Here is an 18,141-nt window from a genome sequence, read left to right on the forward strand (position 1 = left end):
TTTTCCGACCAGCACCCTAAGGTTTGGGTCTTTTAATGTGCATGGATGTGGTACAGATGAGAGTAAAAGGGAAGAGATAGGTAGTATGTTTGTGAGAAGAAAGATGGATGTGTTGGCTTTGAGTGAAACTAAGTTGAAAGGGAAGGGTGAGTGTAAGTTTGGGAGAGCAAGTGGGAGGTTATCAGGAGTGAAGAGAGGGCGAGGGATGGAAGGGGTGGCTATTCTAGTAAGTGAAGAGATAGGTAAACGTGTAGTGGAGTGGAAGGAGGTTTCCTCAAGGATAATGTGGATGAAGGTGAAACTGGGAAAGGAGATGTGGGTCTTTGTAAGTGCATATGGGCCTGGTAGTGAGAAGAGTGTAGAAGAAAGGGAGGCCTTTTGGATAGATTTAAATGAGTACATAGAGGATTTAGGGAGAAATGTCAATGTAATAGTACTGGGAGACCTTAATGCTAGGGTAGGAAATGGTCCAATTGATGGAGTGGTTGGGAAATGTGGAGTTCCAGGAAAGAATCGTAGTGGAGAGTTGATGGTGGAAATGTGTCTAGAGAGTTGATGATAGCAAATACAGTGTTTCGGAAGAAAGTCAAACATAAGTACACATGGGAGAGGGTGGTGGAGGGAAGGGTGGTAGATAGAGCGTTGATGGATTATGTAGTGGTAAATAGGACTATAATAGGAAGAGTTAAGAATGTACATGTGCTAAGGGGAGAGGGTGGGGGAATATCAGATAATTTTTTGGTAGAAGGTAAGTTGAGAGTGGAGGATAGATGGAGAAAGAGGAAAGGGACAAAAGGTAGGGAGGTGCTTAGAGTGAACTCTTTAAAGGAAAAGGAGTACAAGAAGAAGCTGAGGGAGGAGTGGGAGGGAGTGAAGGATAGAGTAGGGCTAGGTGTGGAGGAGGAATGGGGATGGTTCAAGGAGGGAGTCACAAGGTGTGCAAGGATGGTGTGTGGAACAAGAAGGACAGGAAGAAATAGAAGGAAGGGTAGTGAATGGTGGGATGAGGAAACAAAGAAGGTTGTAGAAGAGAAGAAGCGAGCTTTCACAGAGTGATTACAAAATAGGACGAGGGAGTCATATGAGAGGTACAAAGAAAAGAAAAGAGAAGTAAAGCAAAAGGTAAAGGAGGCAAAGAGGAGAGCAGATGTGAAGTGGGGTAAGAGTATGACAGAAAATTTTGAAAGTAATAAAAAGATGTTTTGGAGAGAAATTAAGAGAGGAAGAGGAGGCGAATCAAGTAGAGAAGAAAAGGTAAAAGGTGCAGATGGAGATATGATAATGGAAGAGAAGGCAGTAAGGGGAAGATGGGCAGAGTATTTTAGGGAGTTGCTAAATGTGAAGGAGGATAGGGAGGGAAACATAGTTGCAGTGGGAAGTGCTAAGAAAATGAGAGTGATGAGTGAGGAAAATGGAGGAGAAATAAGGAAGGATGAAGTGAAGGCAGTTGTTAAGATGATGAAAGCAGGTAAGGCACCTGGTCTGGATGGATGCCATGCAGAATGTCTAAAAAAAGGAGGTACAGTGATGGTGGACTGGCTGGTGAGGTTATTTAATGTTTGCTGGAGAGAGGACTGGAGGAGTGCCTGTATAGTTCTAATTTACAAGTGAAAAAGGGACAAGTGTGAATGTATTAGTTTCAGAGGGATTAGCTTGTTAAGTGTAGTTGGGAAGGCTTATGGGAGGATCTTGATTGAGAGGATTAGGAGAGGAACAGAGGGAGTAATTGGTGAGGAATAGTGTGGATTTAGGACGGGTAGAGGTTGTGTAGATCAGATCTTTGTGGTAAGACAGATATGTGAGAAAGCTATAGGAAAGGGGAAGGATGTTTTTTGGGCTTTTATGGCTCTGGAAAAGGTTTACGATAGGGTAGACAGAAAGGCACTGTGGGAGGTTATGCAGATATATGGGATAGGAGGAAAGCTTCTAGGAGCTGTCAAGAGTTTTTATGAGAGTAGTAGAGCTTGTGTCAGGATTAGAAATGGAGAGAGTGAGTGGTTCGATGTAAAGGTGGGACTTCGTCAAGGATGCGTTATGTCGCCCTGGCTGTTCAACTTATACATGGATGGGGTAGTGCGAGAGGTAAATGCAAGGGTAGTGGGTCAGGGATTGGAGATGGTTAAAGAAAATGGAGAAAACTGGGAGGTGAGGCAGCTGTTGTTTGCTGACGACACTGCGCTTGTGGCAGGATCGGAGGAGGGACTGAGGAAGTTGGTGACAGAGTTTGGGAGAGTATGTGATAGAAGAAAGCTAAAGATAAATGTGGGTAAAAGTAAGGTGATGAGATGTACAAGGGGTGAAAGTGGCAGTAGACTGGAAGTGAGCATTAAGGGAAAGCGACTGGAGGAAGTGGATAGTTTTAGATACTTGGGTGCAAATGTGGCAGGAAAAGGTGGAGGTAGAATGTAGATTGAGAGTAGCGAGTAAATGCCTTGGTGGATTGAAGAGTATAATGAGGAATAGACATTTGGGAATGGATGCTAAGAAGAGACTGTATGACGGAGTGATTGTGCCAACAGCACTGTATGGGGCAGAAAGATGGAACATAAGAGAGGAAGAGAGGAGTTTGAATGTGTTTGAGATGAGGTGTCTGAGAAGTATGATGGGGGTTACTAGGCTAGATAGAGTGAGAAATGAGGAGGTGAGGAGAAGAACAGGGATGGAAAGGGAGTTGGGAGATAGGGTTGATGAAAGAGTATTAGGATGGTTTGGACACATGGAAAGAATGAGTGAAGAAAGACTAGTAAAAGAGGTATGGAAGGCAGATGTGGAGGGAGTGAACATGAAGGGACGTCCTAGGATGAGGTGGATGGATGGGGTGAAGGGGGCTTTGGGGAAGAGGGGAATGTCTGTTGAGGAAGGACGGGAGAGGACAGAAGACAGAGGTGAATGGAGAATGGTTGTATATGGATGATGATGTGATGAATGAGGTGGAATGGGCGGGAGGATGGGGTTGAGTTAGTATGTGTGGGCAAAATTTGACGCAGCGCGAAGGGATTTCTCCCCGTCTTCTCTTTTTATGCATGGGGGGACGGAGAGGGGGGGTCGCCGATTTAATGAAGCGGCCTTGCTGTGGATGTGCTGTGTCTTGCGACACTGCATCTGACCTAGGGCAGTGGACAAGGTGCAGGGATGACCCGTCATCCAGGAGGTGCTAAGATAAGAGGGAGGGTGGAGGGGTGTGGAGTGTATTCAGGGATGGAATGGTGGGAATGATTTTATGCCTTTTCCTTTTTGGCTACCCCCCTTGTAAGGGGGAAAAAGCCTTGGTATATGTATGTATATATATATATATATATATACATTATATATATATATATATATTTCTAATCAGAAATGTAGTAGCACATTTGTAAATGACACACAGGAACCCACAGTCGGAGAAAATAAACTTCGAATAAAGAAGAACTTTCCTGAAGAGGGCTACAGTTGATAGCCGAAATATAGGATTCTTCTTTATTCGAAGTTTATTTTCTCCGACTGATGGTTCCTGTGTGTCATATATATATATATATATATATATATATATATATATATATATATATATATATATATATATATATATATATATATATATATATATGACTCTCTCGTCCTATTTTGTAACCAGTTTGTGAATGCTCCCTTCTCTTCTACAACCTTCTTTGCTTCCTCAACTCACCACTCACTACCCTTCCTACTACATGTATTTTCTCCCGTCTTCCTTGTTCCACACACCATCTTTGCACGCCTTGTTATTCCCTCTTTGAACTATCGCTATTCCTCCTCCACTCCTATTTCTACTCTATCCTTCACTCCTTCCCACTCTCTCAGCTTCTTCTTGCCCTCCTTTTTTTTTCTCATTTAAGCAGTTTATTTTAAGCACCTCTCTACGTTCTGTCCTTTTCCTCCTTTTCCATCTATCCTCCACTCTCAACTTACCTTCCACCAAAAAATTGTCTGATATCCCTCCACTCTCTCCCCTTAGAACATGTACATTCTTAACTCTTCCTACCATTCTCCTGATTACCACTATGTAGTTCATTAACGCCCTGTCTTCCACCCTTCCGTCCACCACCCTCTCCCATGTATACTTATGCTTAACTTTTTTTTTTCTAAACACTGTATTTGCTATCAACAGCTATCTTTCTAGACACATCTCCACCATCAATTTTCCACTACGATTTTTTCATGGAACTCCACACTTCCCAATCACTCCATCAATTGGTTCATTTCCTACTCTTGCATTAAGGTCTCCCAATAACACTGCATTGACATTTCTCCCTAAACTTTCTCTATACACTCATTTAAATCTATGCAAAATGTCTCCTTTACCTTTACACTCTTCTACCAGGCCCATATGTACTTACAAAAATCCACATCTCCCCAGCTTCACTTTCATCCACATTAACCTTAAAGAACCTCCTTTCACTCCACTATACGTTTACTCGTGCATATCTCTTGACTTACTAGTATAGTCACCCCTTCTCTCCCTCGTCCTCTCTTCACTCCTGAGACCCGACTACACTCTCATACTCAAACTCGCCCTTCCCTTTCAACTTAGTTTCACTCAATGCCAACACACCCATATTTCTTCTCACATACATACTGCCTACCGCTTCCCTTTTACTCTCATCTGTACCACATCCACCCACATTAAGACCCAAATCTTAAGGTTGTGGTTGAAAAACTCCTCCCAGCCCCTCTTATGCCTTTGGTTTTTAGAAATGCTCCCTTTGGGGCTACAGGGAGAAGGGTGTCTAGTTCTATCCCCGTCTCGTTTTTTGTCGCCTTTTACGATTCTAGTAAACACTTGGTGGCAGGGTTCGGCGAAATAAGAAAATGAATATTTAGAGAAGTGGTACAGGACAGTAACAAGAGTTGGGGGACAAAATAACGGAGGGACTGTCGCAGTACAATAAAGTATCATAATTTCTCTATGAATAGAGATTTTCTCTACCACAGACAAAATTATTTATGACTGTGGTCCGTAGGAGCGCCCCCTATAGACCCTAAAGTATCAACTGCATGCTACTGAGCAGCTTTTAACCCAACAATAATATGCAGCCAATACCTTAGACCGGGAGAACTCGTAGTAATGGATTTAAACAGCGCAAACTTAAATTCAAGAATAGAGTGGTTAATGAATGGGATAGACTTAGTAACCATGTAGAGAGCTTTGAAACTATTGGTTTTGAGAGAAGATTAGATAACATTATGGATGGGGATGATAGGTGGTAATGGACATTTAACTGCTTAGTGTATGCCTTATGACCTCTTGCAATCTCCATCATTCTTATGTTTTTATGTATAAGATAACGAACGCCGTCTTCTTTGAGTTAACTCTCTGTCTTGCATCTGGAACAGATCCCGTGGGAAGAAGGCGGAGCAGGGGGTACTGACAGAGGCCGTGGAGGCGGCGGTGACATCGAGTGCCTCAGCCTTCCCCGTAGACATAACCTGGCCGCCCTACCAGGAGCTCACACTCTCATCCGCCGTTGTCTCCATTAGGGGATCTCGAGTAGTGGGTGTCCGTCAGGCTGCGTACCTCTTGCATACCCTCCTGGTGGCGGCCGCAAGGCCCGACCACGCCTCCCTCTGGGGAGATTCGCCTCTCCCGCCTTCTTGCCAAGTTCCAGATCCCGGACCCGCCCTTGTCCCCGCCCTCGTGCATACATTGGCCTTCACGCCCGTGGAAGATTGGCAGCTGGTTCGACAATGGTGCGCCCACCTCTTGAGTACAATATCAGGAGTCCCAAAGAATCTTCGGGAGATTATAAGGAAGAGTCTCCAGCAAGCAGCGGGGGGAGAACTGGTCGCTCCCGCCAGGAGTCTGAAGGAAGTCCTTCGAGAGGGCGTGTGTGGCGTCGACCCGCGTCATAATGCGCAGGGCGTGTTGGCGCTGCTGGGAAGGGACCCGGAACAGTTGCAAAATCTATCGTCTCTCGCCAACAAGGTCCTCCTCTGGCTGCGTCGCATCGCCACCGTCGCACAACTCGAGGATGTTGAGGAAGAGGAAGTCATGGTACCCCGCGACAGAAAAACCAGTGCCGACACGCTCACACTCCTTCAGGTGTCCAGTAAAATCGAGAAGAAGCTTCTGGGAGCCGATGCAGTGGCTCACCCTTCGGTCGTACACTTGGCACCTCTTCTGACACAGGTAGACGACCTCCTGGATGGCTTCGTCCGCGATAACCAGATCCGGCTGACGGACGAAGAGTGGCTCAGGTTGGTGCTGGCCCTCAAGTGGCGCGACCGACTCCAAAGCTTCTGCAGCCGGACAGTGAAGAAGGCTGCTTTCCACATGTTCCTCCCGCGCCTGGCCCTCCACTGGCAGTGGCTTCACGAAGAACTTCTACAGAAAATTCCCGACACTTGGAGGACCATTGTCCCAGAGAAGCTGATGAAAACTGTGGCCAGGCTCCAAGACGTCTTTAGTGCTCATTGTGGAGTGATCCACAAGACGGCCACGTCTCTCAGAAACACTATTGGCCATCCAGCCCCCTTCGCTGACGCCAAGACGGCACAAGCGTACACCCGGGCGAGGAACATGGACAAACTCCTCACTCCAGCTATCACTGCCCACGCCCTCAACCGCTTCCTTGCCTCCGAGGACGCCACCGAAGCCAAGGGAAAGCTCCTGCAAATGTTGTGTATGGAGTGGGACCCAGTTCGGGAAGAGGCCGATCTCCACGAGCAGTTCGTCAACCTCGAGGAGTTCTTCTCCTACCACAATGTTAATGTTTATGTTCCTGCTTCGGTCGGCGTTCGGGCTCTACCATGTCCTGGTGAAGACGATGACGAAGATGATGACAATGAGAATCTCGATTTGAAGATCCAGGTGTGGCCCTTGCAGGACTACGTGGCTTGCCTTCAGCATGCGTGGGGACGCGTCCTTGCCTCTGAAGGTAAGACTGCCGCTGCCGAACGTGCCATGGAAGGGTCTCGGGTTTCTCCCTCGGTATCCATGACCCACCTGGCGTTCTACAAGCGGGACAAGAGCAAGGAGGTTCCCCTCTACTGGCGCCGCGTGTTAAGCCAGATCGCTACACACACCTACAACCTACTCTCGAACTCGACGGCCACGCGGAGGCCCGCTGCCTGGCGCACCTATTCCTCGGCACCCAAAGACGATGACGACGGATGCGCTGCAGAGGAAGTGCACGGAGACTCCATTTACAGTCTCGGGTCATGCCTGTTGTCCCACATACTCACTTGTGGGGCCAAATACTCGACGAGCGAGATCGAGGATATCGCCGTTGCCCAGCACGTGGAGAAGGCACAACAGCTGGAGGAGGTTCGTGCAACTCTGTGGTCCAACTGGAAGGAACTGACGAGCTCTTCGTACAGCTACGAGGAGGCCTTCGCCCAATACGTCGTAGACTACACCACAGGCTTCTTCAGTAGCCTCGCCAGCGCGCTTCACGTCTCGTCAGAGCAAAACATCGTACGCCATTCCCTCTTTTCCGTTGTGCCTCTGACGAAGGGGATCAGAGAAGCCTGCGAAAGATTGCCTCCTGAAGCTGTTTGGTTGCTTGATGGTGTGGACAGTGTCTGCCAGGGCCATGGAGAGACTGAGAACCTGGAGGAGAAGGTGACATACTCCGCCCAGCTGGCGGTCTTGGTGGGAGGGCTGCAGGCGAGTATCCTGTCTCATATGCAGGCAGTAGATCCCGCTCAACAAAGACAGCTCCTGCTTGGGTACCGGGAGGAGGAAGCCCGGGAACTCGAGGCAGAATTGTGTGTATACGCGTGGCTGGAAACCGTGCGTGGGAGCCAGTTGGAGAAAGTCCCCCCTCGACTGGTTCATCCTCACGTCGATCTCCTGACAAACGCGAAGGCGGCAACACTCAGCGAAGTCGAAGTACTGTCGCAGGAGGTGGCTCACCGACCTGACCCTCCGGAGTATGACTCCCTGCAGAGAGATGTTTCTCACTTCACCGCAAATGTTTTCAAGTTGGAGAAGCTGATAGCGCTGAAAGAGGAAATCGACACGGCTCACAGAAGTAGGCAACCTTCTTCAGGTCTTTTGACCCGTATTGATGGATTCCTCTTGTCATGCGACAACTTCGTGAAGCAGACGTCGCAAAAGTATCCCCTTTACTGCGACTTGGTATACCCACTCCTGCAAGCTGTGTGTGTGACCTGCGAGGGGCTTCGACTTCTCAAGGCCAAACTCGTCCTGCGGCAGGTGGAACATCTCTGCGAGGGCGTCAATTCAAGAAGAATCAGTGAAACTATGTCACTTTTCGCGGCCTTCCCGGTTCCTCGCGAGCCTCTCTGCCCGACGAAGGTGATCGAAGTGCAAATGACCTCCCTGAAGGGAATCACATCGATGTTATCTGCCGAAGAATATCCTGGGCTGGGTAGATTGTGCCACAGCCTGGGAGTACGCAGTGTCCTGATAGACACCTACAACGCCGCCGTCACCCAAGGATGCTTGACGCCCTCCCTTCGTCGGTTGCTAGAATCTGTCCTCTCGGCCCTCGCACACGCGTGGAGGCAACAGGAGGAGGAAAGGAAGAGGAAGGAGGAAGAGGAGGAGAGTCTGTACAAATTCAAACCTCGAACACTCGCAGACACGGAGACGGAGGCTGAGGAAGAGGAGAGAGAATTCAAAGAAGCATTTCCTTCGTTCGAGGGCCAGTTTGATGACCTCGAGGGCCCGAACTTGAACACGAACCCCACCAAGGACAAAGAGAGCAAGAGAAACACGAAAGAGGAGTTCGGTACCCTCACCCCAGAACTCCTGGCGGAGGTGAGCCAGGTGGAGAAGTTGCTCTACACAGCCTTGGTCAGTACAAAATGGCGGCGCCCGCAGCTCTCCCTGCCCTCCGCGCAGTCCCTGACACCCTTCCTCCTCCGTTACCGCGTCTTCGGAACCATTTTGACGTCGCTTGGCCCAGTTTTCGGCTCTAGTGTTGATCGGGAGACAATTGGGGCACACGTTCTCTTCAACCACGCCACATGCGCCAGCCTGAAGGAGATGCCGACGACGGTACTCGTGCCTCGCCCCTACGATATCTACCGCGACGCCAACAGTCAGGAGGCGCTCAAGATGCGGCCACTGCTGGACGCCATGAAGGAACGCGTGGAGGAGCTCCTCGCACAATGGCCCAGCCATCCGACTCTCCTGCTATTGAACAAGGTCATCACACGGATCCTCACTTTCCCCGTCACGTCCCCCTTGATGAAACTCGTGGTGGGACTCGAGACTCTTCTAGGGAAAGCACAGGAGTGGGAGCGCAACGCGCATAGTGGCGTCTCCCTTATGCAACACCTCGAGGCTATTACTCACTTGATAATCGCCTGGAGGAAGCTTGAACTCCAGGCCTGGCGGCACTGTCTGGACACCGTCACGGCAAAGGTGAGGACGCAGGCCCTCATCCATTGGTGGGGCCACACACGCTCCCTTGTGGAATCCATAGCCAGCCCGCAGCAGATGGAGGAAGTGGCCGGGGAAAGTCAGTTCGATTCCAAGAGGCTCTTGGAGACGCTGAAGCAGTTCATGGAATCAGGCGTAATGGGAGACTTCAAGACCCGTCTGGATCTCCTGGAATCGTTGCACTGCCAGGCCACCCTTCTGCCCCCGAGTGGGTCCAGAGACGTCCTCCTCGCTTATTCATGGAACCTCCTTCAGTATTATGACCAATTTGAGGAACACGTCACGAGCACCATCAACAAGGCGCGGAAGCCCATTGAGAAACAGGTCAAGGACTACGTCAAGATCGCTCGGTGGAACGACATTAACTTCTATGCGGTGCAAGAGTCCGTCACCAAGAGCCATCGGACACTGCACAAGCACATGAGGGCGTGGGAAAAAGTTCTTCGTCAGCCTGTGGCCTCCGTTCTCCGAGACACAACCGCAAACAAAGACGTCGGTGAAGGGCAGGCCCACCTCGGGGAGTGGGACTTGAAACCGCGTCAGGGTGTCCATGTAATGAAATGCACACCCTTATACGGTACGGTACAGAACGTGGAGGGGAGTTCTGAGGGTAGTGTTCTTTCGAGACTCGGCGTCCTTTCAGCCCGGTCGAGAAAGTACATCACCCGAGTGCTGGCCACCCTACCCTACCCAGGGCACCTCGAGTCTGTCGAAGATCTCACCGAGGACATCATCTCGACTTACCAGCAACTCCAGGAAGAGGCGTCGCAGGCGGAAACCGTAGGGAACCAGGAGAAGAGGCTGAAGATACTGAAATCTGTGGTAAAGAGACGGCGAGACGGGTTGTCCGACCTGTTCCGCGCCCTATCAGATATGGGCGTCAGCTACACGAAGGGCAACAGCAGCTGGAGGGAGAACGACCTCGACAAAGCCTTTAGGCTGCCGCCGTTGGACGTGGCGGTGGCACACGAGGGCCAGTCCTCATTGACTGAGGCTTGGACCGGCTGCAACAAGTACTTCTACAGGAGCGTAGCGCGTTACGCCCTCCTGACGACGTCACTGCAGCAGCCGTCGCGTGAACTGGGCCCGGAGATCATCAAGAAACTCACAGGTATTGCACGCCACTTCCTCCTTGTAGCGACCAAGCAGAGGTCCGAGCTTGCTTCCTTCAGTGACAAGACGCGAAGTCTCCGTCAGCTCCTCTCCTCCTTGGACTCCTCCGTACCAGTCAAACATTCCAGAAACAAGAGCGCAGCACTCGCTAGGGAGCTCCACGCCCTTTGCGCGTCACTGACGCTCACGTTGAACGAAGTCCTCCTCCTCATGAACACCCGCCCGGACAGTTCGCCCCTGGTCACAGTGTCCGGCGAATCCAGCGGCCCGGACGCTTTGGCCGTGTTCGAAGTCAAAGAAACTATCCAAGGCGTTCTCCCCGAACTCAGACAGGTTATCTCTGTCCTGAATCGTCAGTTCATGTTCAGAGCCGAGGACGAGGACACCATACCCCAGATGATGACCATCCGGGTGGCGGAGGACCTCACAATATCATTCGACGTTGTCAAGAATGTGGCCTCGCAGGTTTCATGTATCATATCGAAATTGTCACCCCAGGAGGAGGAAGGAAACCTCTGCGGTGTACAGACCCTCCTCCAGTGGCTGAAAGAGTGGCGGAAGATCTCTGAAGGGTTTGGCCAGTGGCAGACGGAGACCCATGCACCGTTAGACAAAGACTCACCGTCGGCGGTCGTTGATACATTGGAGGATTGTGTCACACGGGCCTTGTTAGGGATCGAACGTGTCTACAAGAGACACTGCTCCGGTAGAGGGAGTACCCAGGGAGAGGAAGAGCAGGAACAGGTGAAAGCACTACTTACGGGGGCAACAATCGGTAGTCTTTCGTCGGATTTCAAAGCCTTGCGACTCAATGAAGTTCTTCAGTGTTTAACCAATATGATGACTACTATACAGGAACACGAATTACCACATGACCCCGAGATTTTCACCACTTGCACTCCTCTTCTTCGCCAGTACTCCGACCTCTGCCTAGCGATCCTCCACCTTCAAGTGGCGAGTCATCGGTCGCTTACCAAAATGCTTTCGGTCCTCCTTGTCATCTTCGAGAACCTCGCCCTTAAGGGCTTCTGCACCCCGCAGGAGCTTCAAGACGACCAGGGCGGTGAAGGAAAAGCCAACAAGTTTGAGGATGCCGAAGGCACAGGCCTTGGCGAAGGCGAAGGCAAGAAAGACAAGTCGGACCAACTCGAGTCCGAAGACCAACTTGAATCGGCCCTTCAGGAGGGCGAGAGTGAGAAGGCTGGAGACCAGAACATGGAAGAGGACGACGGCGTGGAAATGAGTGAGGACTTCGAGGGCAAGATGCAGGACGTGGAACGGGGGGAAGAGAATGAGGATGACGATGAAGACAAGGACGAAGACGAGGACCTCGACAAACAGATGGGAGAGACGGAAAAGGGGGCCGACAAACTGGACGAGAAGATGTGGGGTGATGAGAACGAAGACGAAGGCGACGACGAAGAAGAGAAACAGGACGAGGAGCAGGGTCCTGGCGACGGCGAGAAGACAGATTCTCAAATGGTGGCCAAGGACGACAACAAGGACCAGAGGGAAGGGAATAAGGACAAAAAAGAGGAGCTGGAGGAGATGGAGGACACGAGGGAGATAAACGAGATGCAGGAGGAGGGCGAGGACTACGGCGACGACTTCCAGGACCCCTATGGCGGGAACCCTGAAGGTGACGAGAACGAAGACGAGGAGCAGATGCAGCTTCCGGACGACATGGCCTTGGACGAAGACGAAGGGAAGGATCAGGAAGACGACCCGGGCCAGGACGACCCTTTGGAGATCGAGGAGAAGGGGCTCTTCCCTGAAGAAGAAAGAGAAAAGAAAGAAAAGGAGGAACGGGAGAAATCGGAGGAAGAAGAACAAGGAGAAGGAAAAGATGAATTGGCCGAGAAGGAGGAAGAGGAGGAAAAGGAGGATGAGGAAGGAGAGGAGACCAAGAAGGACGACAAGAAACGAGGTATAGAAGAGGGAGACGAGGAAGAGAAGACGGAGGAGAAGGAGGAAGAAGAAAAGAAAGCAGAAGAAGAAGAAGACAAAGCTGAAGCTTCGAAGGACAAGAAGAGTGAAGAACCAGTAGAGGCGGCCGAAATGGACACGAACGAAGCCAGCAAAGACCAGACTAAGGTAAGGACCACTGAGGGCATTTGGAAGATATCGATCAATCGGTCATCAATTAATCAGTGTTGCCTTGGTTCTTTTTTGTAGGAGACAAGTGGCTCCAAAGTACCTGGTAATGGTCCCCGTGCTGGGCCACGAAGTCATTCAGGGAATTAAGAGTGTTTATATATAGATTATTCCTTCTTAGGTCAGGGCATTTCCTCTTAACCCTCTCTCATACAGCACTATTTCCTTTTGTGTATTATTATTCATATATTCTTTCAAGATATAGTAATAAGTGACAGTGAATTGTTTATTTATTTTGTGAAATATCATGGTACGTTTATAATTCATCAAACAGTATATATGCCGGGAGTCAGGGTAGTAAACCTCTTTATACCAAGTACTGGTTTACGATTGTAATAAAATAATGGTGAATGTCCATCATTCACTGGCATTACCAAAATAACTCTTCTGCATGAAGAACACCCCTACCAACCCAGTCTCCCACACCCCCTGCAACCCTTCAAGAGTTTGACAAGTACTTATTTAATACCCATCTATATAAAAATGGCAAACCTGTTATCCATATCTGATATAGTCCTTCCTTTGACAACGCCCAGACGAGTCCTCACAACACTCCGCACACAGTCACTTTTTCTCCGTTCTACCCCTTCAAACAACAATGACGCTACCTCAAACCTTGGCCCATAAAACACCAGTACCTCTGTAACCCCTCCAAACGTCTACAAAACACAGAACTATTAGTCAGAGCACAAGGATAGAAGCGCCAGGTCATAACAACAGCAACCATTACCGCCATCTCGATCGTCAACACCATTATCAAAATCATTAGTGCCATAATTATCATAGTCCCACCACCGCCACATGAGTACAGACACTAGCATTCACACTACGCAGGTACCACCACCATGGATACTACCTTTACAATCACTTACAGTCAGTACCTTATTAATGTGCCTCTTGTCTCCACTTTCCTTTGTCTCGGAACCTGCAGGAGGACACACAGGCGGAGACGGCGGGGCAACAAGAGGAGGACCCAGAGGAGAAGCAAGATGAACAGGGCGAAGTGGGCGAGAAGACGGAGGATGTGGAGGGCGTGGGTCAGTCCGAGGCCAAGACCCGCGACGAGGCTCACGAAGGCACCACCTCCAAGCTTATCACTACTACTGACGAAGCCAAAGACGAAGTAAGTGTGTTATTACTGTATGAGAGATTTGTATGTGTCAAGTGATGTGGGTAGGGAAACACTGGTGTGGATGAGGGAAACTGGGAATGGCTGTTGATTGTATTAGACTAGTAGTTGCCAGACTATTTTATATGACGTCCCCTTTTTGTTTCTAGCAGACCCGCACGCCCCCGTCCCCCTAATATGAAATTATATTTATTCTATATCTAATTAGAAAACGGGTTGAGGTGATTGCTAGAATTATAGTTTGCACATATGTAACGGCAGGTATTTGCTTTCGGAATTATTCCATTATTCTTATTAAACAATGATTTTTGAACAGATGACTTCACGCCCCCTCCATGTATCCTCCTCACGCCTCCCTGTTGGTGAGGGGCGCCCCTTATTTTGGGCACCACTGTACCAGACTCCATTAGGTTACACGCACAAATCAAATGTTATTGTCTTCATTGTGAGGTACAGCCACGCAAACTTAGCTGTTCAGTGTCAGAGCAATTAGCCCCGGGTGTGGTCCATCTTTGACTTCAAATATATTCCCATTCGCGGTAGAGAGGGCTTGCCCCCTCTCCTAAGCAGAATAAGATCAATTAGTAAGAGCTAATGCTAGACTCAGTAAAAGTCGAACATGAAGAAAATCATCAACTAGAACAATATGATTGAATAGCCTGCTGGTCCTTGATGGATTAACCGGAATGGTCGTTTTTAAGCTCTAGAGGTCCTTACATAGGACCGAATAGGTACATTAAGGCAACTATTAGCCAGTGACAGGTTAAGGAATTGAGAGCCCATGAGAAGAACATCTGGCCCCGCCTTCCTCCTCCCCCTGCCTTCCCACTCCCCCTCCCCTCCTTGCCAGGGGGAGGAGAGTAACTAGGTTTGCACAGGAGGTAGGAAGTAAATAGGCTTGGTTGCACAGGGCTTATGAGGTCAATGGACCAGTTGTACAGGGAGTGGTGAGGGAGCGCTCCGTGAATCGAAATGTGGAAGGTTGTGTCTGCTTTGGACTTCTCTCTCTCTCTCTCTCTCTCTCTCTCTCTCTCTCGCTGTTACATATTTGGTTGAGTGGTATAGGACTGCAAGGTATATTGGGATGGGTGTAAGGTGGGCGTATGCTTTAATTCGGTCAACCCTTTTGTAATGCGTAAGGGGTCTTTTGATCCATTCATGTACTGTACATACGTTACAAAATTAAGCTTGGTTCATAATTTCTCATTTAATCCTGCGTATGTACGTGTGTTTACTTATCTACGCACACAGACACACACTCATGTATTTATACTGTATATATATTGTGTGCATATGCATATATGTATGTATATATATATATATATATATATATATATATATATATATATATATGCGTGAGCTGCCATAGTCCCATGTGACAATTGAGTTACCCGCCAGACACAGTTGAGTGATGGTGTGTACTGTTTGACCGCCGCGTTGACAATGACTGAGCGAGTAGATCAGCAAATCTGTGTCAAGTTTTGTTGCAAATTTTAATATTCGTCAGCGTAATCTATTCGAATGATTAAGAAGGCATTCCAGGATGATTCAATGACTGAAGCACAGATAAAGATGTGGTACAAACGCTGCAAAGAAGGCCGAGAATCTGTCGAAAGTCATACACGTTCTGGTAGGCCTTCAACAAGCAGAACACCCGAAAATCTTGAACGTGTGAAGACTGCAATCAATGAAAATCGGCGATTGACAGTCCGAGAATTAAAAGATTACCTTGGTATTCTGCAGACAAGTGTTTCAGAGATTTTGACGGAAGATCTTGGCATGACACGCATGGCGGCAAAATTTGTCCCGCGTCTCCTGACCCATGAGCAGAAGGAATTTCGTGCTAACACTTCACAGGACATGCTTCAAGCTGCTACAAATTACTCAAATTTCCTGAAACAAGTAAAAACCGGAGATGAGTCGTGGGTCTACGGCTATGACCCAGAAACAAAAGCCCATTCTAGCCAATGAAAGTCACCTTCATCTCCACGTCCGAAAAAGGCAAGGCAAAAACGAAGCAAAGTCAAAGTCGTGTTGACATTTTTTTTTCCACCACGAGTACGCTCCTCGAGGCCAAACAATAACAAAGGAGCATTATGTCGAAGTTCTTCGCCGTATGAGGGATGCAGTGAGAAGAAAACGGCCGCAGCTGTGGGATAGTGGAGACTGGATCCTTCATTGTGATAATGCACCTGCCCATTCTTCACGTGTCATGCAGGGATTTTTGGCAAAACATTTCATCACCCATCTCATTCAGCCCCCCTACAGCCCAGATCTAGTTCCCTGTGATTTCTGGATTTTCCCAAAGCTAAAATCACCGTTAAAAGAAAGGAGATTTCAGTCCTTAGAAGTAATTAAGACGAATGCGACGAGCCAGCTAATGAAGATTCCAAAAGAGGACTTTGCAAAATGTTTTGAAAAGTGGAAGGGACGCTGGGAGAAGTGTTTGAAGTCTGAAGGAGACCACTTTGAAGGAGAGTAGGGCGCCGTTGTCCTAGGTTAAAGGCATTTCTTGAAATTGTAAATGGCTAAGAAAGGTCAGCAACCACAGAGATGGATTTGTTAATCTGTCATTTGCAGCCGTCAGATTGGTCATGGAGGAGAGAATATCGGGCCAATCAGTATGCGACATTCTGAGGTGTCCAGCCGGATGAGCCGTAAGGAGAGTATATATAGTGTGTACATACGTTGTCTGTCACTCTGAAGAAGACTTGTAATCGAAACGTCAGGAATATGGTATTCTCGCTCCAACCCGCGTTTCTCTACCACCCATTTCATATGTGTGTGTGTGTGTGTGTATATATATATATAAGGAATTAAACTCGTTCTGGGATTCGAACCCTCGCGTGAGCGGCTTGGTTATTATAAGAAGAAGGCCGTACAATCGTGTCACGACGACCATTAAAATGAAACGACTTTGTTCACGGCCTTGCCGTTCCACCGAGGGCGCTCGCGTGAAACGGTATGTACTGTATTGCATCAAATCCTTTATGCAGACTAGTCTTCCGACAGGTAGGAGAGTTTTAGTTCCATATGTCATAACGGCACAAATATATATATATATATATATATATATATATATATATATATTCTTAAATGTATATTCCATATGTCTTAATATGGACTTATGTTCCTTTGAAAGTCATAAACCTCCTTTCAAAGGAACATAAGTCCATAGTAAGACATATGGAAAACACGTTTAAGAAAATAATAAATGCACAATTAGCCATCACCTTCAATGTACAAAAACGTTGTAATCATGGGAGATTTTAACTATAGAAACATTGACTGGGAAACCTTAATAGGAGATCATGAAGCGAAACAATTCCTAGATGTGGTGCAGGATAATTTCCTAAAACAAATGATTACCGATCCTACGAGGGGACAAAATACCCTGGACTTAATTCTAACAAAAAATGAGCACCAAATTAGCAGCATAATAGTGGGCGATAGTCTAGGCTTTAGCGATCATCAAGAAATAAGATTTAATATTATCTGGGAAAAAATAAAAAGTACAAATAACGTTCAAGTACCAGACTTCAGGAAAGCAAACTTTGACAATATAAAAACCTATTTGAAATTGAATACGAAAAACAATCCGGACGTTTCAAACATTCTTGATTCTCGTTGCGGGGCTGATAATCAGAAGTGGGTCAAGGAGGATACGCGTACCTTGGGTCAGGTCTGGGTCAAAGAGAGAAATACGCATACCTTAGATCAGGTCTGGGTCAAAGAGATTGATGCGCGTGCCTTGGGTCAGGTCGATTCGGGGCGACGGCCCAAAAATCAGGTCAGTACTTTGGATGAGATGTATAGCAATCTGGCAGATCTAATTATTAATGCACAAAACACATTTATCCCCCTAAAGTCAATACGAAAAAATAGTAATACTCCCAAATGGATGACGGACAGATTGAAACATGAGATCGGAATTAAAAGAGGACTTTACGTAAAAATAAAAAACGGGGAATCACACCTTAGATCAAGATATAACGAAATGGCAAAGCTGGTTAAAAGGAATACACGTTCAGCGAAACGTAATTATGAAATCAAGGTTGCCAGTCAAGCAAAATCAAACCCAAAGGGTTTCTTTCACCTCTATAGAACAAAAAATAAAGAAAGAATAGGACCAATTAAAAACGATGAAAATGTCATGATAGAATCGGAAGAAAAAATGAGTGAGGAGTTTAACAATTATTTTCTATCGGTGTTTACTAATGAGAGGTTAGATAAAGTACCTGACTGCGATCCGATTTTCAGAGGGGATGAAGAAAATAGCCTAACTAATATCAGTATTAGTAAAGAAGAAGTTATCAAGCAGATTGACAGACTTAAAGCTACAAAATCTCCGGGTCCGGACGAAATTTTTCCAAGAATGCTT

General features: G+C 47.8%; 1 protein-coding gene across 2 annotated transcripts in view; it reads left to right on the plus strand.

Annotated features, from left to right (window-relative positions):
* LOC143018983 (midasin) overlaps positions 1 to 18,141 on the plus strand; it is a 485,776-nt gene that overhangs the window by 434,509 nt on the left and 33,126 nt on the right. For both annotated transcript variants that reach the window (XM_076174672.1, XM_076174673.1), the window contains exons 29-30: positions 5,347 to 12,571; positions 13,563 to 13,754. In XM_076174672.1, coding sequence (XP_076030787.1) covers positions 5,347 to 12,571; positions 13,563 to 13,754 — 7,417 coding nt within the window. The remainder of the gene's footprint in view (positions 1 to 5,346; positions 12,572 to 13,562; positions 13,755 to 18,141) is intronic.

The sequence above is a fragment of the Oratosquilla oratoria genome, chromosome 36, assembly GCF_046742065.1.
Source record: "Oratosquilla oratoria isolate Oo_2021 chromosome 36, ASM4674206v1, whole genome shotgun sequence".
NCBI classification, from domain to species: Eukaryota; Metazoa; Arthropoda; class Malacostraca; order Stomatopoda; family Squillidae; genus Oratosquilla; species Oratosquilla oratoria.